Source organism: Typopeltis vanoorti, unplaced genomic scaffold (genome assembly GCF_054136105.1).
Source record: "Typopeltis vanoorti isolate ZY-2024b unplaced genomic scaffold, IOZ_Tvanoo_1.0 HiC_scaffold_24, whole genome shotgun sequence".
In the NCBI taxonomy this organism is placed as follows: Eukaryota; Metazoa; Arthropoda; class Arachnida; order Uropygi; family Thelyphonidae; genus Typopeltis; species Typopeltis vanoorti.
Window position 1 is genome coordinate 4,888,307 of NW_028328064.1, and position 22,912 is coordinate 4,911,218.

At 38.2% G+C, this 22,912-nt stretch overlaps 1 protein-coding gene across 2 annotated transcripts in view; it reads left to right on the forward strand.

Moving 5' to 3' along the window:
* LOC150092192 (disintegrin and metalloproteinase domain-containing protein 11-like) overlaps window positions 1-22,912 on the forward strand; it is a 1,236,934-nt gene that overhangs the window by 546,832 nt on the left and 667,190 nt on the right. For both annotated transcript variants that reach the window (XM_090415260.1, XM_090415259.1), the window contains exon 22: window positions 15,976-16,095. In XM_090415260.1, coding sequence (XP_090271386.1) covers window positions 15,976-16,095 — 120 coding nt within the window. The remainder of the gene's footprint in view (window positions 1-15,975; window positions 16,096-22,912) is intronic.

Sequence of the window (22,912 nt, forward strand, 5' to 3'; positions counted from 1 at the left end):
TGGAAAGATATCAGAGTGTAGTTTATTCAGGAGTAGAGTCCAAAAGACGGCCTGTGACTAATGGTGTGCCGCAGAGTTCTGTTCTTGGACCACTGCTGTTTAATTTGTTCATTAACGATATAGGGAATTATCTAAGAGAAATAGTTCATTTGTTCGCTGATGATGCAAAGTTGGGTAGGGCGATAATGAATGCAGAAGATGTCAAAATCTTGAAGGATGACTTGGATAGATTGGAGTTCTGGGCTAAGGAGAATGGATGTCAATTTACTGTGACAAAATGTAAGGTTATGCATTTTGGGGCGAAAAGATTAGCAGCAGTATACCACATTGGTGGAACTGTACTCCAGGAGATTGATGAGGCCAGGGACTTGGGAGTGTTGGTGGATAAGGAGATGAAGTTTAGGGGATACATTGCAAAAGTGGCTAAATCAGCTCATCAACTCACTTGGTTTTTGAAAGATACTTTGATGAGCAGAGACAAGCAAGTTATGGTACATCTGTACCGAGCCTTGATAAGACCTCATCTCGACTACTGTGCCCAGATTTTCACCTAGGTTTCTTCTTGATGGGGAGGAGGTGGAGAGGATACAGAGGCGAGTGATCAAGATGATAGCAGGTCTATGGAATGAATCTTATGAAAACAGGTTGAAGATTTGTGGGTTGCAGAAATTGGTTGATAGGCAGAAAAGGGGAGATGTGATTGAGACATTCAAATTGCTAAAGGGTTTCTATAGGATTAATTCAGAGGATATGTTTGAGATCAGGACTGGTGGTGGGAGAACTAGTGGTCACCTATGGAAGCTGGGCAAGAGTGTGGTTATCAAGGGTGTTAGAGCTGCATTCTTTACTTTTAGAGTGGTAAATGAGTGGAATAAGCTGCCAGAGTCTGTTTTGGGTGCTATGACGGTGAACGAGTTCAAGGCAAGGTATGATAGATACTGTGAGAATGTCGTATAGTTGTGTGGACATGATGTTTAGGGCCTCCCTCGATGAGTCTAAGAACTTCCTGGAGTTGCCCATAATAATAGTAATAATAAAAAAAACATTTGTCAGCCTGGTGGCCAAGTGGTTAGTGTAGCCATTCTTTAGCCAGTTGGCTATGGGCTTGAATACCGTATACACAGATGTTTGGGAATATCTTTAGGTGGGAGATAAATTTCATCGACTGGTATCAGGACCATTGCCCCACTTTGGAAGCTTGAGGTGGCTTAAAAAAAAATTCCATTTCATCTCTAGAGGATTTCCAAATTATGTAAAAATTATATATCAAATTAATAAAAATAAATATTCCTTTGTCGAGCTACAGTACTAATATACCATAGGTGAGCTAAGGATTTATTTATTTTTATGTTGCTCCCACCCATGAAAGGTTCATAACCTTTCGTGGGTATAAGTGACATAAGGTTATAAAGCTTTTGTGGGTGGGAATCGCATTAAAAAAAAATCAATGTATATGTTCTGTAGAAGGAATAGTGTGTAGTTTTTAGATATCTGGAGTAAATTTGATAAACAAGACAACTTATGTGATTGATAGATTGCACATGAATAGTGACAAACTTGAGGGTCTGGAATAAGTGTTGTTCATTCAGAGATTAGAAGTGCAACGTTAGAGGAACTAGAGGCATCTTTCGGAAGAGTAAATGTGCAAATAGAAAAAAAAAAAAAAAATATATATATATATATATATATATATATATATATATATTGCTGTGCATTGTTTCACGAACCTTTCATATGAATGCAACAATCATTACAAAATACAAGAATAGTGGACACCCCCAGTGTGTGTCTTTGAAAGAAGTGTAATCAGACTCTGTACCTGGGATCAGAAGATTAAGTCAGGTAGGAGTTAAATGGATGTGTAAGCTGCAAAAAAATATAATGTTTATCATATAATGATGGGGAAGGTGAAATGAGATTCTGAGAGGAAATTAGTTTTTCTACATGGCAAGTAAATGGAAGGACTGCAGAAGATAACTTTAATGATTGCTGATGATAGAAGAAGCAGGCAAAATAGTTTATTTACTGAATCATCACTTTGTAAGTAATGTTTTAGACGCTGCAGTATCTCCACTTCGACACAAAGTCCAAGTAGAGATATCACAGTATCACGTGACAGGACTGATGTGCAAGTATGAAATTTGAATATAGCCTTGGAATTAGACGGGATATTGGCCTGTATATTACAAGAATGTGAATGATGTAAGAGATGGTTAAGTATGTGGCTGGTAGTCAGGTATCAGAAAGTGAATCTTCGAGATTTAAGGTGACACCAGGGTTCAATCTTTGGGCTATTGTTGCTCAATCTATATATTAATGACATTAGAAAGTATCTAACATGTGATGTGCAGTTGATTGCTGATGTGATGATGGACAGGGCAATCTGGAATGCTTATATCCAGCACTTGCAGAACAGAATGATTTGAATAGACTGGAAATTTGGGTTAATGAAAATGACTGTTAGTTTAATGTTAGAAAGTTATGCACTTTGGCATGATAAGATTTCCAACAGCATATTATATTGGTGAGATTATCCTTTTAGTAATTGATGAGACTGGAGATCTTGGAGTTATAGGGGATAGAAATTTGAAGTTCAAGGGTAATATAGCAAAAATTGCAAACACAACAAAGAGGATATTTGCATTATTGAAATGAACCATTGACATGTAAGGATACAGAAGTCATTCTGCCACTTTATATGACTTTGAAACAAAGAGTACCTGAACTACTGTGCTCAATATTTGGTCTTTTGATTTCAGTGAAGATACAGTAGCTATGTAAAGATTACAAAAAAGATTATGGAATATGAATTATGAAGATAGATTGAGAAAATATGTGGAGTGTAGACACTGGTAGACAGGATTTTCTACTTAGCAATATGATATAGGTCTTTAAACATTTGAGAGGGTGTTATAGAATGTTGATTAATAAAATTTTTCATTATATGGAAGGTGGGGAGAGGACAAGAGGGTCATCTGTGAAAGTTAAGTTTGTGGGCAGTTATGAAAAGGGTGAGAGCTAGATTCATAGCCAGTGGATTGCAGGTGGATATTCAGTTGTTTGCGGATGATGCGAAGCTGGGAAGGATTATTAGTAATAGCGCAGATGTGGTAGCCCTGCAAGAGGATTTAAATAAGCTAGATAGATGGGCAAATGAATGGTGGTGTCAGTTTAATGCAGCAAAATGTAAGCTCTTGAGGTTTGGGAAACATCGATGGGATGCTGCATACTCTATGGGAGGAGTTATAGTGGAGGAAGTAGGGGAGACAAGAGATTTGGGGTTGATGATTGATAGAAACCTGAAGTTTAGGGGACATATTGCAAAGGTGGTGAAGGTAACACAGAGGATTGCTGCTATTATGAGAAGGACACTGACCTGCAGAGATAAGAGGGTTATCATTCCGTTGTATAAGTCTCTGATCAGACCACACTTGGACTATTGTTCTCAGATTTGGTCCCCAGGATTTGAAGGGGATAAATTAACTGTGGAAAGGATACAAAGACGGATGACAAAGATGGTTTCAGGACTGTACAATGATAGTTATGAGGATCGGCTGAGAGAATGTGGACTGCAGAGTTTGGCGGATAGAAGAAGGAGAGGTGATATGATTGAGACTTTTAAACTGTTGAGAGGTGGTTACAGGGTTGACACTGGGGAGTTCTTTCGCTTGGTTGATCAGCGGGAAGGAGCGATGACAAGAGGCCATCCCTGGAAGTTACGAAAGGAAACTGTGAGCAAGAGGGTAAGGAGTGGTTTCTTTGTGTGGAGGGTGGTTGAGCCGTGGAATGCATTGCCTGATGGAGTGGTGGGAGCGAGAACGGTCAGTGACTTTAAAGAGTGGTATGATAAACTTTGTGTTTCTCAGGGGGGGACCTCCCCTCGATGAGTCTTGACAGACTTTATGTCTTAGGAAGGACCTCCCTCGATGAGTCTTTTGACTCCTTGGAGGCCTGAATAATAATAATAAGAAGAACTGTGAGTAAGTGGAACAGTTTGCTTGAAGTGGTGAGTGCATTTGGTGTGAATGAGTTTAAGACAAGGCATGACAGCTTGCATGGGCCATGTATGGCCCATATCCCTTGATGAATCTTTAACTCTGTGGAGGTCATGCTCATTTCAGTCTATATGCATATATTGCATATTTTATACAATATAGAAAAAAAAATTATCTAAAAAATAATATTTACTCAAGACCAAATTTGGAATATTTTCCAGACACTTACTTTAGGCCACCATGTATATTCCTTATATGTATATATAAGGAAATAAATATCTTTCCATTTTGAAAAGTATATATAACATTTATCCTCCTCTTCAATTTTTTTCCCCCAGTGCATATATGGGATTTTTATCAAAATATTATTGTCAATGATAAATCACCATTTACACAATAAAAGTAGAATGCACACTTATAGAATAATATTCAAATATACAACAAAATAATTATTATATGCACTGTGGGTAATGTTAGGTATTGCTACCAAACACTATTAAACAATATTTTGCAATAAAATTACTCTTTCAATGAATTATGAAAGAAAAATCATAGAAAAATATTGGTAATTTGTTTTCGATTAGTTGTTTTTGCGATGAATTGTCATATGATAAATTGTTGTTTTGTTAATTGCAGTCAATTGTCATATGATAAATTGTTGTTTTATTAATTGCAGTCAATTGCCATTTATTAAATTGTGGTTCAGTAAATTTTTTATTCAACGAATTTCATTTGCAATGAATTGCCATTCAGTAAACTGTCATTTGATTAACTGCTTTTGATGAATTTTTGTGGATGTTAATCAAGTAGCTGTATACAGGATAATGTTAAAGCCACTTTTAACTTATAGGTCTGGGAGCTTCGTTAGAAGTTATGCAGTTGATGAAAGAATACAGGCCAGAAATATGAGAGTTCTACGAAAAATTAGTTTAGTTAGTAGATAGTAACAAGTGGCAGAATCTAGTTAGAAATGTAGATATTAGGAAGGAACTGGAGATATTACTGGCATTCATGAATGTTTGAACAGAGCTAATGTCAGATGTCAAAAGTTTTTCACTTGGCTACAAAGTAAATTATAACAAACAAAGAAATTATATTCTTGTTTTAATCCTTTATTCAAGCATATTATTATTATTATTATTTGACACCTCCAAGGAGTCCAAAGACTCATTGAGGGAGGGCACCTGCTCTACAACTCTGTCTCCACTGCTCAATCCACCAACTGACTGCAGCTACACCAATGCCATCTACTGCCGACCACCACCACTATCATTTCCACAGACAATCATAAACATTCATTCCCACGGCGAGATTCGAACCCAGAGCCCATATGCAAACAAAGTTTGCCCATGGAATATCCTCACAACCTTATATCAACCTTCAATGATGTTTCATTAGTAGACACTAGATCCATGAAGATATCAAGATTAAATCAATGCAGAAGTCATACCATATGGTCTAATAGCTAGGATACCTGGCTTTCACCAAGGAGGCTTGAGTTCAATTCCCGACATGGGAAAATTTTTGTAAGGTTCCTAAAGTGTGGAAAGACAGAATAAAACCACTCCAGAAGCATGGTTTGAGAACAGGAGTTTCCAATTATAGACCAGTCTGTATATCTGCAGTTGTGGTCAAAGTGTTGGAAAAATTGGTTAGAAATAGAATACAAGATTGGGTTAATGAACATAGGATTCTCTATAATTGTCACAATGGGTTTGTGAAGGATGGGTCTTGTTTTAGCAATGCTTATGTTTTATGATAAGGTTAAGAATGTGTTGGATAAGGGAGAATCATATACAGTGATATTTTTGGACTTTTCAAAAGCATTCAATAGATTACCACATGATAAGATTGTGTAACAGCTGCAGAGAATAGGATAGATAGTATATTGGTTAGATGGACCAGAGATGCTCTCTGAATGATACCAACACATTGTGTATGATGGAGTTGTGTCTGAGAAGATGAAGTTGACAAATAGCATTCCTCGGGGTTCTTTTCTTGGGCCCCTACAGTTTAACTTGTTTGTTAATGATATTTCATGTGGATTGACTGGAGATTTCAAATGTTTGCCAATGATGCAAAGTTAGGTAGAATTATCAGAGGTAATGTTGATATTAATTCTCTACAGGAAGATTTGAATAGACATTGATAGAATTTTAATGTTAATAAATGCAAGATGTTACACTTTGGGATACAGAGATACAAGGCTACCCCACTGTTTTAGTGGAGCTGTACGTCAGGAAGTGGATGAGATTCAGAATCTTAGAATGGTGGTGAATAATGGACTGAAGTGTTGAGGGCATATCACATGTGTTACACAGACTGCACATTGTATAGCTGCTATGATAAAAAGTAAATTGTCATGTACGAGGTGTGGCTATTAAATAACGAGACTGGTTGCAAAAATGTGGTTTATTATTATAATTGTGCTGCAAGGCATCAGGTGTTATCTGCTTCAGTAGCACTGCTGTTTTCTCCTGTACCTCATCCCCTGACCGAAAATGGGTGCCCTTCAATGCAGATTTCAACTTTGGAAAAAGGTAAAAGTTGCATGGAGCTAAGTCCAGCAAATAAGGTGGAAAATCTAACACTGGGATCTTCTTATCAGCCAGATACTGCTTTACAGACAGTGCACTGTGGACTGGAGCATTGTCCTGATGGAGAATCCAAGCATTGTTCTTCCACAGATCAGGTCTCTTCTTCCTCACTCGTTCTAGCTCCCACTGACAAGACCTTTATTGAGGTCTCATCAGCGGGAGCTAGACCCAGAAGAGACACCAGTTTTGAAGTAATGCAGAAGTCTTATATATCCTATATATAATTAGTGAAAAGGTCCAACAACTTATTATTAAAATACTTTTGATTAGAGCAAATTGTGGAAAGATTTTTTTCACTTGTTATAAATTAAATTCAAAATGCCAAGAAATTATATTCTTGTTTAATCCTTTATCCAAGTGTTTGCTTTTACTTAGATATACTTAACTTGTAGAAGTAAAGAGGCTATGGTTCCATTATGTAAGGCATATCTGACAACATACAGGCTACTGTGTTCAGATGAGGTTATCTTAGAGAGTGTCCAGAGAAGATTCACTACGTCATGCTAGGATTTCTGAAATGAGGACAGATTGAATGTATGTCATGTTTCCAAGCACTGTGAATGTGAATATACTGAATAAGTTGGTGAAGGTTTGTTACCAGATTGCTATAGAGATGCTTTTTCATAGAGTAGAACAATAGGCCATTCCGGAAGCTGTATAAAGGGAGTGAAGAAAGGACAAGTTCTTTTCATGGAGAGTGGCTGAGTAATGCAATTCATTATCTGAGATTGTGGTGAGTTTAGAAACTGTGAATCAGTTTAAGATAGCTGGATGATCTTTTTTTTTTTTTTGTGTAAGAGCTTGGACTTCTCACAATGAGTTTTGATTCTGTGATAATCTGATGACAACAATAATAATAAATAGAAATAAAATCAAATTGGAAACAGTTAAACAAATTTTAATTCATTACGCCTTCTGTCCAAAAAGAAACCAAACTTTTCAAAAATAGAAGAAACTAGTGGAGTCACCTGTTGTATCTTTTTGTTGTCGAAAGCATCAACCTTCATTAGTGTTGTGTCAACTGTTTATGACATTTGCTTCATTTAAATTATAGGAGCCAAGAGTGACAGTCTGTTTTGGCGCATGGTCGGAAATTGAGTTTCAAACAGAGAGCTGCGATTGACTTTTGTGTCAAACTTGGTAAACGGTTTACTGAAACGCATCAAATGCTTCAAAAAGCATATGGTAATGAATGATTATCCCATACTCAAGTTTACCAGTGGTTTAACCGATTTCAAAGTGGTCATGAGATGTTTGAGGACGATAAAAAGCTGGACCGTCCAAAAACTGGACTGAGCGAAGTTATTATCCAAAAAGTGCATGATTTCATCAAAAAAAAACCGAAATCATCCATGAGATTGATTGAAGATGAATTGGGGATTCCAAAATCAGCTGTGCACAACATTTTGAATGAGAGTTTGGGCCTTCGTAAATTGAATTCACGATTTTTTCCCCACAAGTTGACCGACGACCAAAAAATGTATCGAATTGAACACCGCAAGGACCTCATTAATACTGCCCATAAGGACTCAAACTTCCTTGAAATGATCATTATTATTGACGAAACGTGGTGTTTTGAGTATGAGCCCGAAACAAAGTGCCAGCATGCTGAGTGAAGACCACCAGAAGAGGGGCATCCGAAAAAAATTCGCTTGAAGAAGTCAAAAGTAAAGGCAATGCTGATTTGTTTCTACAATTCCAAGGACATTATCCACAAAGAATTCGTTCCGTCTGGCCAAACGATCAATGGTTAGTTTTATCTCGAAGTTTTATGATACAGGCAGCTGGTAACTTTTGCACAATAATGCACCATCTCATCGTTCGAACATTGTGAGACAGTTTTTGAACAAAAGCCAAGTTTGTGTGTTGGATCACTTGCCGTATTCATCTGATTTAGCATCCTGTGACTTCTTTCTCTTCCCCTGACTTCATTTGCCAATTAAAGGAAAGCGATACGACACCATTGAAAACGTTCAAGTGGCAGTAACCATGACTCTCAACCCTATCCCAAAAACTGATATAAAAAAACTCTTTTAACGAATTAATTGACCATGCCGGATGCTGTATCGAAGCTGAGGGAGAGAATATTGTTCGAAATAAATGATCTGAATAATTATAATTGGCCGGTGTTTTATTTTCTATCAAAAGTTTGGTTTCTTTTTGGACAGAGGGTGTATATCACATCACCCGTACAGAATTGATGTCATATATCATTTCAGTTGATATGAGATCATTTTTCCAATAAAAATGGTCTAATTGAAAGATAAATCAGTCTTCTTGGACAGATTTTGTGTACATCCTAATCTTTAAATTTCATCCAGCAGAAGTAGTGGTATTGCAATATATAATTTCTGCATATTTTTTATTTGTATGCTTTGTAATTGGTTTAATTGGTTATAAAAAAAATGGGATGGATCAATAAATATTTATAAGGATTTCAAATACCAATTGTCATTAAAATCTGTCCATGCAAAGTCCTCACACAACTTGCATACAGGTGAACAGGCAAAATGAGCGTGATAAGTACTTTGCATTTTATGAAACACATGTAAAATGGTTACAAGATTTAGTGTCTCTGTATGTGTGTGTGGATAGGAATGTTGTTTGTTCGGATTAGAACCATTCTCTCTGATCAGTTGGTTCCGAGCATGTCATTTGGCTACTGCAGTATACTGTGGCCAGTATAAGTAAAACTGTTTCTTGCCTATAGTACTCCCATTGCAAGGATCAAATATATACCATCTTATATTATTAGAAATCAGAAATAAACTTGGAATTGCAAATTTATTATTATTATTATTATTATTATGGGCAACTCCAGGGAGTCATTAGACTCATCGAGGGAGGCCCCAAATCATATTCATCACAAATATTCGACATTCATACAGTATCTATCATACCTCGCCTTAAACTCATTCACTGTCACAGCATCCACCACAGACTCTCTGGTAGCTCATTCCACTCATTCACCACTCTAAAAGTAAAGAACCCAGCTCTAACACCTTTACTAACCGCACTTTTTCCCAGTTTCCATGGATGTCCCCTAGTCCTCCCACAACCAGCCCTATTCTCAAAAATATCTTCCGAATTAATTTTATAGAAACCCTTCAGTAATTTGAATGTCTCAATCATATCTCCCCTCCTCCACCTATCAACCAATTTTTGCAACCCACAAATCCTCACCTTGTTCTCATAAGGTTCATTCTACAGACCTGCTATCATCTTGGTCACTCGCCTCTGGATCCTCTCAACCTCCTCCCCATCAAGAAGGAACCGAGGTGACCAAATCTGGGCACAGTAGTCGAGATGAGGTCTTATCAGGGCTCGGTACAGAGGTACAATAACTTGTTTTTCTCTGCTCGTCAAGGTATTTTTCAACAACCAAGTGATTTGATGAGCTGATTTGGCCACTTTTGCAATGTGCTGCCCCCTAAACTTCAACTCCTTATCCACCAACACTCCTAAATCTCGTGCCTCATCAATTTCCTGGAGTACAGTTCCACCAATGTAGTAAACTGCTGCTAATCTTTTCATCCCAAAATGTATAACCTTACATTTTGCCACATTAAATTGACATCCATTCTCCTTATCCCAGACCTCCAATCTATCCAAATCATCTTGCAAAATTTTAACGTCATCTGCATTCACTATTGCCCTACCCAACTTTGCATCATCCGCAAACAAATGAACTGTTCCTCTCAGATCCTTTTCTATATCATTAATGAACAAATTAAACAGCAGTGGTCCAAGAACAGATCCTTGTGGCACACCACTAGACACAGGCCGTCTTGTGGACTCTACTCCTGAATAAACCACTCTCTGATATATCTCTCTGTCAACCACCCTCCTATCCATCTCACCAACCCTATATCCATCCCCATATGCTGCAATTTACTGATTAGAATTCCATGTGGTATCCTGTCAAAGCCCTTAGCAAGGTCCAGTAGAATCACTGTAAACCCATTACCCTTATCCAGTTCAGCCGTCACTGTGTTATAATACGTGAGCAAGTTACTGAGGCATGACCTACCCTTCACAAAACCATGCTGTCCCCGATACAGTATCCCATTTTCTTCTATCCAGTCTTGTATTTTCCTCTTGATTATTTTCTCCAAGACCTTGATAATGATTCCTGTTATGCTGATTGGCCGGTAATTTTCAACAGCAGCCTTGGAACCACCTTTATGCAGCGGAACTATTTTCCCCTCTTTCCACCCCCTTGGGACTGACCCAGACCCGAGGCTCAAATTAAACAAAATGGTCAAGGGCACTGACAATTCTTTAGCTGCTTCACGTACGACACGAGCTGGTATACCATCCAATCCCACAGATGTATTGACATTGAGGCTCTGTAATAGACTAGTTTCTTTTCTCTACTTCATTCATCACAATTCCAGTATAAGCTGTTGGTTCTTCCATTCCTGCAATGTCACCACCTGGATGATATACTCTTGCAAAGTGCTCGCTCAGTAATTCCACTATATCGACTGATTTGGTTACCTTCCTACCCTCAGCATTTTTTAAGATCATTCTACCATGAACATTTTTCCTTTTACTTGCAACATATTGAAAAAACTGTTTGGGATTCTCTTTAGCCTGCATGGCCAGTTTTCTTTCGTAATCCGCTTTTGCTTTTCTTACCACCCTTGTTACCATCCTGGCCTGAGCTTTACACTGTTCCTGCGCCTGCTGGTCACCTTTCTCCTTAAATTCCCTCCACAATTGTTTCTTTTTTTGCAGCTCAAGCTTAATAGTGTTCTTCATCCATTTAACCCCTACTTGATTATTATTCGGACTCTTGGTATACAGTCAACCATTGCCTCCTGCAAACACTTCTTAACCACCTCCCATGCATTATCAACATCCAGCCCTTGTAGTTTTACATGCCATGGCACTGAGCAAAGCACACACCTAAGCTTGTCATACTTACCAGCCCGGTAATTCCACATGTACCCTGTCTTAATTGTAAATTCCACTCCTTTAGCCACCTCCCATGTCATGACCTTATGGTCACTCTCACCAATTGGTGGCAACATGGTCATGTTCGTTACGGCCACATTCTCAGTTGCAATTACTAGGTCAAGCACTCTCTGCCCCCCTGGTATTTTCCACTACATGCTGCCGCAGATAGTTGTCCCTTAATAACCGCATAAAATCCAATTCCTTCCTCCCATGTACCCTCTCCTCTTTCCAATCAATGTTACCATAATTGAAATCACCCATAATAATTACCCTCCTTCCACTCATTTCTTCTGTTTGTCTATGCATACTATCCCCACCATCTATTCCATCACCTGGTCTATAGCAGCACCCAATTGTATATTTTGTTCTGCTAGATTCTATCTCACACCAAACAGCCTCAAATGTGCTCTTTTCTCTATCCTGCAGTTCAACTTCTATACTCCTTGGCTGCAACTCATCAGCTATCATCAATAACACTCCTCCCCCCCCTTTTTTATTCACCCTGTCACTCCTGAACACGCTATACCCGTTGCATTCAATCCCACTAGCTTTATCCTCTTCTGTCAGCGATGTTTCACTAATACCAACAACCTGTGGCCTGGAAGTGCCAACCAAGGCCAAAAACTCTTCCTTCTTGTTCCTAATACTCCTGGCATTAGTGTACATGAATTGCAGAAGCCCATTTGTCCCATCCCTACTTTGATGCCTTATACTAACTATCCCATTCTGATTTGTTGTCCTTCGTACTCGCTCAGGCATAATATACTCATTTATACGCTCAACTACCTCCCTAAAGTCTGCATATCTACTCCCCCCTTCCCTCTTAATAAATCTAGTTTCCCCGAGTCTGTACATCCACTTCCACATCATTCATCAACACTTTTTCAAGCCTCCATACACCAACTCCATTCAAATGTAACCCATCCATTTTATATAAGTCCTTTCGCCCATTGAACTCATTCCACACATCCACAAATTCCACACCACTCTCCATGCATAACCCACGCATAAAGTCATTGGCAATTATGACCCTCCTTCTAAACACTTCACTGTCATACCGCAGTAAAATACTCACCATCCTAGTTTTAAAAGAGGTAAACCGTGAGTAGACATATCGGTACACAATAAATAACGGAAAAAACTCGCATAGAAAGATTATTTATTAGTATAATTTTCGCCTGTGTGTCACAGGCATCCTCAGTACATTAAGTTCAAAATTAAACACTAACTGACAATTCCAAAAAGCGCCACCTAAGTAGCTGGTGTAAGATAACTAAAAAGGTCAATAACTTTCCTTAAAAAAAAAAAATAATAAAAAAAAAATTAATACAATAAAAAGTTAGGAAAGATTAGCTGATTTGTAAAGTACTATCTCCCATAAAGGGGACAGACGTAAGCCGTCGGATCTGTGTAAGTTAGGAGAATGAAGTAGAGTTTCACATGTTTCTTTATAAAGGTGTTCCATGAGAAACTGACTTTTGTGAAGAACTCTTGTCTTTCTCCAGTGAACTCTGTGTCTAGGAAATAACGCGCATTACTATCCCTTATGTACAAGGCATCAGTGAACGTGTAGCAAAAGTGTTAAAACCACTGAATATTTTTGTTGCCTTTCGACCGTTTAGAAAAATCTCCACCTTTCTCACTTCTCCTAAGGACAAGATTCCACATCTTAATCATCCAGGTGTCTACCAGATTCCATGCTCTTGTGGATTATCTTATTTCGGACAAACGGAAAGATCTGCCTCTATTCGGCTAGAAGAACACCAATCTTATATTGAATACTTTAAACCTGAAAAGTCTGAACTTTCTGAACATGCCATCTTCACTAGACACAGAGTTCATTGGAGAAAGACAAGAGTTCTTCACAAAAGTCAGTTTCTCATAGAACACCTTTATAAAGAAACATGTGAAACTCTACTTCATTCTCCTAACTTAAACAGATCCGACGGCTTACGTCTGTCCCCTTTATGGGAGATAGTACTTTACAAATCAGCTAATCTTTCCTAACTTTTTATTGTATTAATTTTTTTTTTATTATTTTTTTTTTTTAAGGAAAGTTATTGACCTTTTTAGTTATCTTACACCAGCTACTTAGGTGGCGCTTTTTGGAATTGTCAGTTAGTGTTTAATTTTGAGCTTAATGTACTGAGGATGCCTGTGACACACAGGCGAAAATTATACTAATAAATAATCTTTCTACGTGAGTTTTTTTCCGTTATTTATTGTGTACCGACTCACCATCCTAACTCTCTCACTCTTCTCTTTTGCTACCTCAAGTAATTCTCTCACATCCTCTATCATTTCCATTTTGTCCTCTTTCAAATCATTTGTTCCTGCCACGATTATCATCTCTTTCACCCTCTGTTTTTGCACTCGAATAGATTCGCTGACGTCCTTTATGTTCGCACCCAGCTGGTACGACTTCGTTAAATCTCAATTATCACACCTCTTAATAGCAAATCCCCATACAGCACTCGCTCCTTCATTTTATTGACATTTACGAACATTCTATTATTTGTCGTCACAGACTTTCGCTGGTTATTAGTCGGTACATTCAGCACACATTTTTCCATACGCTCCAGTTGCCTTTTTGCTCTGTGTGTCGCTATATTCAAATGCGCAATTTCACTACTCGCATTTATCTCACGATTTTCATTATCAATCAAATCATCCATTCGTTCTGTATTTCTACCTTCATTTACACTTTCAACAACGCTCTCACACCTATCTGGCACTACCACGCAATTCTCTATCACACCGCCATTTTCTACATTCTGACTATCATTAACGATATCACTCTCGCCACCCAAAACACGCTTGAGATCCTCATTCTCCTTACACTTTCTGCACATATTAACTCCACTATAGCCCTCTAACCAGACTCCCACCACTCTTCGCAAAGCATACATCTCACAGACAGCACATTGCACAAATTCGTTTACATCAAAACTGTTAAACAAACATGGCGACCTGGCCGCTATTTTTTTCTTTATCGGTGCCATATGTACGCTATCTTATCTTAAAAATAATACTTAAAATAACAGAAAACACACAAAAATTGCACAGACACACCAAGAAACAAAAAGCAAACAATACTACTTGAAATTCTAGTAAAATTGCCAATGTTAACACAAAATACTACTAATCTTTTCAGGAGCTCTCGACAAGCCGACGATCAAATCAGTGCGACACCAAGCGAATTCATTTCTTAATTTAAAGAGTTATTTTCTAATGAGAAAAATGGAAAGAACACACACTGAGAATGAATAGAAGCAGAATACCTAAACAATTTCTAAATTACCACCCAAAGGGTGCCCAGTGCAGAGGAAGACCCTTAACAAGATGGAATTGAGTCCAGAACAGGCCACTTGGTCTATAAGCCTGGAATGGAAGAAGAAGAATTATTATTATTATATCGTGACACCTCCAAGGAGCCCAAAGACTCATCGAGGAATGGCACCTATTCTACAACTCTCTGTCCACCACTTCCATCTGTCTCCATCTTCTACACCAATTCCATCTACTGCCCGTCACCAATAGTATTTTTTTGTCTGTAAAATGCGTGTGTCCTGAAGGCCGATTTGTCTGTATGCAAGATGAATAACTCAAGGTTTCCTGGAGGAAAAAACCCTGCTACCCTCTGTATGAGATTGGCTAATTTACCTTCAAATGGGGGGGGGGGGGGAAACAAACATATAAAGATTCCTCCTGTCAAAACGAAAATCGCCTTTTCCAATTGAAGGGTGCAATGTACCATCATTCTTCCAATTGCACTACTGAGGTGATTGGAGTAAGGTTATAAATATACAACATCACCTCAATTAAATAAGGTATGATAGATGTTATGGTGGCATTTGTATAATACAATTAATTTTATTTCAAGTCAAGCCAAATCCTGTTAAAATGTGACTTTTGTTCAACTAAATTAAGTGCTGTATTAGGACATTAATATGCAACCAAACAGATTGTGAAGTAAGATTTAAACAAGATATTTTTACTCATATTAAAACAGAAAAGTACAATTTATGCAAACATCTGGAAACATATTACCATGAAAATACTAATAATGGTTATGTGATTTGCACACACAAAAAATGTTGCAGTTAAGCTCGGAATGCTCACAGTGAAACACGCATATTTCTCAGACTTTGTCCATTGTAATAGGTATTATAGATTCTGTAAAACCCACTGTGTTACTGACCAGCCAGCTATGAGGTCCTAAACCATTCATGAATCAGGTTTTTTTTCATGAACCTAAAATCTGTCGAGAGTTTACACACCTAACCTTCCCACGAATAATTTAGTAACTTTGTATTTATGAATGTACATTTTGTTTTCTTGTCATTTATTGCTATTCTTATTTTATTGTTATGTTACATTTATTAGTGAAAAATGCAGTTTGACATAATTACATTTTATAGAAATGTGCTTTGTGGTTCACTTCAATGTCAGCGAGGTGCCCGTACACCTCTTGTTCGTGGCATGGATAAACAGTATTCCAAGACTAGTATATACATGGATGGTGCTGAGTATGAGTGCAAGTAAGAAGCTTTAGAAACATTTTCTTTGTAATTAAAAAAGCTTTTACAAAAGGATCATCAGATGTTTTGCTGATATATATATATTGTCAAAATGATAAAATGTAAAATAATTTTTATTTTATCTGATTTAGCAGTCCTAACAAAAAGGATGCTTATACTATGAAAGTCATCAATTCTAACAAAATAAATAATTTATTAGATAGAGGTTTATTTATTAGGCCTGGAGATACTATGCCTGCAGCAGGTACTACCAATTAATTTCTTTGTACTTAGCATGGAGTAAAAAAGAGACTCATCATTAAAAGCTCATCCTCAAGGCAACAATGCCTGTCATGTCAAACCATAAATTCATTCAGAGTCTTTACACTTGTGACACTCTGGTAACATCTTTCAATCATCCACCATTTAAAAAACAGTTTTTCCTGGTTCAACTCATTTATATCCTTTATGCACTTTACTGGGATGGCCCCCTTGTTCTCAGCCCCCCCCCCCCCCATTTTAATTCTATCTATGAAATGTTGTAAACTTATAGCACAGGTTTCCAACCTTTCATAGCACTATATATGCATTGATTATTATTATTATTATACAGATATCTCCATGGAATCAGATGACTCATCATGGGAAACCCACACTAACGTTTATCCACACAATACCTGTCATACTTCTCCTTAAACTCATTAATTTTTCAGGTCACTCATGACTAATTCTGGCCATCAATTATTCATTCACCTCTCTTTCCAAGTGAAAAATCTAGTCTGCATACCCTTACTAATTTTACTCTTACACAACTTCCAGGGATGCCCTCTAGATCCCACTATACTTGTCACGTATTGAAAAAATTTCCTTTGTGTCAGTCTTATAGAACCCTGTTAATAACTTACAAGTTTCTAGCATTTCTACTCTTTTCTCCCTATCAACTAAACTTTGCAACCCACACACCTTCAATCTACCCTCATAGGGATCATTACACAGGCTTGTTATGAACTTAGTCATTTGTTTCTGAATCCTCTCCACCACTACCTGGTCATTGAAGAAAGCCAAGTGACCAAATCTGTGCAGAGTAGTCAAGATGTAGCCAAACCATAGCCCTCTAAAAAGGAATAATAACCTCTGTATCTTTACTTATGTCTTTTTCAACATCCAATTAATTATTCGAGCTATTTTATCAACTGTTGCAGTATGCTCTATAAACTTCAACTCTCTCTCTCTCTCTCTCTCTCTCTACCATCATTGCCAAGTCACTAACCTGATCAGTTTCCTGTAATCAAGTACCATCAGTGTGATTCCAAGTATGTAACCTTTTCAATGAAGTGCATGCACTGTACATTTTGAAACATTAAATTGATAATTATCATCCTTTGGTCACATTGCCAATTTATTTAAATCATGCTATGGGGATTGTCATCACCTTTATCAACTATTGCTCTCCACAATTTGCATCAACATCAAATAACTGAATACCCCCACTCCTTCAATCTTTCCCTCTACATAACCCTCAGGCAATACATTAGTCACCCTCATTCTCCCAGATTCCACCTCACAATATTCCTCCTCACGGATTGTTACTACTCGTCGGTGACTGTCCCCTCATCTATACTATCAGCTTGATATCCATTTTCATTTGCTATAACATTTGTAATAGTTTTCCATTGGGTATTCTGTCAAATATTTTTGACAAGGTCCAGCAGTATTTAACATCCTAGTAACACCATGTATCATGGTGTAGCCATTTTCGTTATCTGATCATAACTTATTTTAACAGTTTTAAAACACAAAACAAAATAAATTGTAAAAGCATGTTTATTATGTGATGTTGAGTTGGGGTGTGTTTTAAGGCATACGACAAGGTGCCAAAAGAGAACCTATTCAATATGCTACAGTAATATGGCATCAGTGGGGCATTATATCAAGCAATACTTAGTCTTTATTTGAGTTGTAAGTTAGCAGTTAGAATTGAAGGAAGTACAGGAAGATGGTTTAATGTTCCATTTGTTGAGAAAAGGATGTAAATCATCCCCTCTGTTATTCATTATCTATATGGATCACATTATGAAGGAAAGCGGCATTAAACCTGATATCAAAATTGGAGATGTTAATGTCATCTCTTTGCTTTATGTGGATGACATTATACTTCTAAATAAATCCACTACAAGTCTGCAAATATCTCTGACTAAATTGAATAACTATTGTAATAGATATGGTATGAAGGTCAGCAATAAAAAAGACAAAGACAATGAAAATAGGCAGAAACATTGAAAATATCAACTTTATTGTGAATGGAGAACCTATAGAACAAGTGAAACATTTCAGCTACTTAGGCACGATTTTTAATGAAGATTATTATTATTATTCAAGCCTCCATGGAGTCAAGAGACTCATCGTGGGAGATCCTTCTTAGGAAACACAAAGTCTATCATACCACTCCTTGAACTCATTAACCATTCTTGCTCTCACCACTCTCAGGGAATGCATTCCACGGTTCAACCACCCTTCACACAAAGAAACCACTCCCCACCATCTTACTCCCAGCTTCCTTTCATAACTTCCAGGGATGGCCTCTTGTCATCACTCCATCCCACTGTTCCACCAAGTGAAAGAACTCCTCAATGTCCACCCTGTAACTACCTTTCTTCTATTCACCAAACTCTGCAGTTAGTCCACATTCCCTCAGCCAATCCTCATAAATGATATTGTACAGTCCTGAAACCATCTTTGTTATCTGCCCCTGTACCCTTTACAATTAATTTATCTCCTTCAAATCTTTGGAAAACCAAATTTGAGAACAGTAGTCTATGTGTGGTCTGATCAGGGTCTTATACAATGGAATGATAACTCTTTTATATCTGAAGGTCAGCTTCCTTCTCAGTATTGCAGTGACCCTCTAGGTTACCTTCACCACCTTTGCAATATGCTTCCTGAATTTCACTTTTCTATCAATCATCACCACCCTGATCTCTTGTCTCCCCTACTTCCTCCAGTACAGCTCCTTCAATCGAGTATTCCACCTCCCATTAATGGATCCCAAACTTCAAGACTTTACATTTTGCTGCATTAAACTGATATCCCTATTCATTTGCCCATCTGTCTAGTTTATTCAAATCCTCTTGCAGGGCTGCCGCATCTGCACTATTACTAATAACCCTTCTCAGCTTTACATCATCTGCAAGCGACTGAATATCTCCCTGCAATACATTGACAATGTCATTGATATAAAGGTTAAACAATACAGGTCCCAGTACTGAGCTTTGTGGGACCCCCCACTTGTAATCGTCTAACTCCTTAATACTGCCCCACCATACACAACTCTCTGATACCTATCAGACAGCCAATCCTAAATCCAGTTGACTAACCCGACATCTAAACCCATGTGCTGCAACTTAAGTATCAGCTTACCATGTGGCACCCTGTCAAATGCCTTTGCAACTCATCAACTGCTCTTGTCATTTTATTATAAAAGGCAATCGTATTACTAAAGCAAGAGTGCTTCTTAACAAATCATGTTGATTCTTGCAGATAACATTACCCTCATCTGCCTAATGCTGTATATAGTCCCTCACTAATTTCACCAAGACCTTAACAAGTACTGATTACACATAAACTGGCCTATAATTAGACACTTCCAGTCTGCTACCACCCTTATGCAACAGCACTATCTTGCCTTCCTTCCATTCCTTATGTACCTTTTCTGCAGCTAGACTTTTATTGAAAAGCCATGTCAGCGGAGCTGTCAGTTCTTTAGTACATTCTCTCAAAACCCATCGTGAAATACCATCCAGTCCCACAGCTTTACTGACATCTAGAGTACTCAGTACTTGGAACACAATCTCCTCCTTCACCTCTAAACCCTGAACCTGCCCTAGTATTAAAACCTTCTCCAGGATGAAATACTTCAATAAAATGCTCATTGAACAACTCCACTATGTCCTCTGCATCAGTCACTTTATTTCCATTTTTATCCCGCAATGTTATTCTTCCACAATCATTTTTCCTCCTACTGGCTGCATAGCTAAAAAATTACCCTTGATTTTCTTTGGATCTTAGTGCCAAACTCTTCTCATATTCCAGTTTCAACTTCCTTACCATATTAGTTACTCTCCTGGCTCGAGTCTTGTATTCTTCATGCATCTGCTCTCCACCCATCTCCTTATATCTCTTCCATAATCTCTTTTTCAATTGAAGTTCCTGTTTGATATTGTTTGTCATTCACTTTACACCAAATTGTGTCCTCTTCTTCACAAATCCATGTTGATTTTTACAGATAACATTACCCTCATCTTCCGAACGCTCTGTATATGTTCCCTCATTAATTTCTCCAAGTTATAGGTGCAATAGATATAATAAACTCCAGGGTGAGCCAACGGAAGGGGGGGGGGGGTAGGGGAAGAGTATTATGTTAGTGTTCATCGCATCATTCCCATAATCCAATATGTTGTCCTCACAATTTTAGCAAAATGTCCAGAAATTTCCAGTCCCTATCCCCCATCACCTTTCAGATCTTTCAAATTCTTCACCTAGTCCATAATATCCTGACCAATCCTATACTCTGCATTCCATCATTGCTTCCAAAATTTTAAAACCTTATACTTTGCTGCATTAAACTGATATCCCTACACACACTCGCCCATTCAGATAGTCTATTTAGATCCTTTTGCAATGATGTAACATCACAACTCTACTTCTCATAACTCTCTCCAACTTTGCATCATCTGCTAACAGCTGTATATCACCATTTATGCCCTTTCCAGTGTTATTTACATACCCATTAAACAAGAATGGCCCCATAACCAACCTCTGGGGCACACCATTAATGACTCTCCTCTTTTGGAATATCACTTCTCCATGCACAACCTGCTAATACTTATTAGACCACCAATCTTCAATTCAACACACTGATCTACTATTATTATTATTATTATTTCGGGCGACTCCAGGGAATCCTTAGACTCATCGAGGGAGGCCCTAAACATCATGTCCACACAACTATACGACATTCTCACAGTATCTATCATACCTTGCCTTGAACTCGTTCACCGTCATAGCACCCAAAACAGACTCTGGCAGCTTATTCCACTCATTTACCACTCTAAAAGTAAAGAATGCAGCTCTAACACTCCTGCTAACCACACTCTTGCCCAGTTTCCATAGGTGTCCCCTAGTTCTCTCACCACCAGTCCTGATCTCAAAAATATCCTCTGAATTAATCCTATAGAATCCCTATAGCAATTTGAATGTCTCAATCATATCTCCCCTTTTCTGCCTATCAACCAGTTTTTGCAACCCACAAATCCTCAACCTACTCTCATATGGTTAATTCCATAGACCTGCTATCATCTTAGTCACTCGCCTCTGGATCCTCTCCACCTCCTCCCCATCAAGAAGGAACTGAGGTGACCAAATCTGGGCACAGTAGTCGAGATGAGGTCTTATCAAGACTCAGTACAGAGGTACAATAACTTGCTTGTCTCTGCTCGTCAAGGTATTTTTCAACAACCAAGTGAGTTGATGAGCTGATTTAGCTACTTTTGCAATGTGCCCCCCTAAACTTCATCTCCCTATCCACCAATACTCCCAAGTCCCTGGCCTCATCAATCTCTTGGAGTACAGTTCCACCAATGTGGTATACTGCTACTAATCTTTTCACCCCAAAATTCATAACCTTGCATTTTGTCACATTAAATTGACATCCATTCTCCTTAGCCCAGAACTCCAATCTATCCAAGTCATCCTTCAAGATTTTGACATCTTCTGCATTCATTATCGCCCTACCCAACTTTGCATCATCAGCGAACAAATGAACTGTTCCACTTAGATCCTTCCCTATATCGTTAATGAACAGATCAAACGGCAGTGGTCCAAGGACAGAACCCTACAGCACACTACTAGTCACAGGCCGTCTTTTGGACTCTACTCCTGAATAAACTACTCTTTGATATCTCTCCATCAACCACCCACCTATCCATCTCACCAACCCTATATCCATTCCCATATGTTGTATTTTACGGATTAGAATTTCATGTGGTATCCTGTCAAACGCCTTTGCCAGGTCCAGCAGTATCACTGTAAACCCATTACCCTTATCCAGTTCAGCTGTCACCTTGTTATAAAACTTGAGCAAGTTACTGAAGCATGATCTACCCTTCACAAAGCCATGCTGTCCTCTGTACAGTATCTCATTTTCATCAATCCATTCCTGTATTTTTCCCTTGACTACTTTATCCAAGACCTTGACAACGACCTCTGATATACCGATCGGTCAGTAATTTGCAACCATAGTCTTGGATCCTCCTTTATGCAGTGAAACTATTTTCCCCTCTTTCCACGCCTTCGGGACTAAACCAGACCCGACACTCAGATTAAACAACATGGTCAAGGGCACTGATAATTCCTTAGCCGCTTCACGCAAGACCCGTGCCGGTATACCATCCAATCCCACAGATGTATTCACATTAAGGTTCTGTAATAGACTATTCACCTCCACTTCATTCATCATAATTCCCGAATACACTAATGGTTCCTTCATTTTTTCAATGTCACCACCTGGATGATATACTTTTGCAAAGTGCACGCTCAGTAACTCCACAATATCGACTGATTCAGTGACCTCCTTACCATCGTCATTCCTTAAAATCATTTTGCCGTGTACAGTTTTTTTCTTGCTTGCAGCATATTGAAAGAACTGTTTGGGATTCTCTTTTGCTTGCGTAACTAGTTTCCTTTCATAATCCGCTTTTGCTTTTTTTACCACACTTGTTACCCTTTTGGCCTGCACTTTATACCGTTCGTGTGCCTGCAGGTCACCTCTTTCTTTAAATTT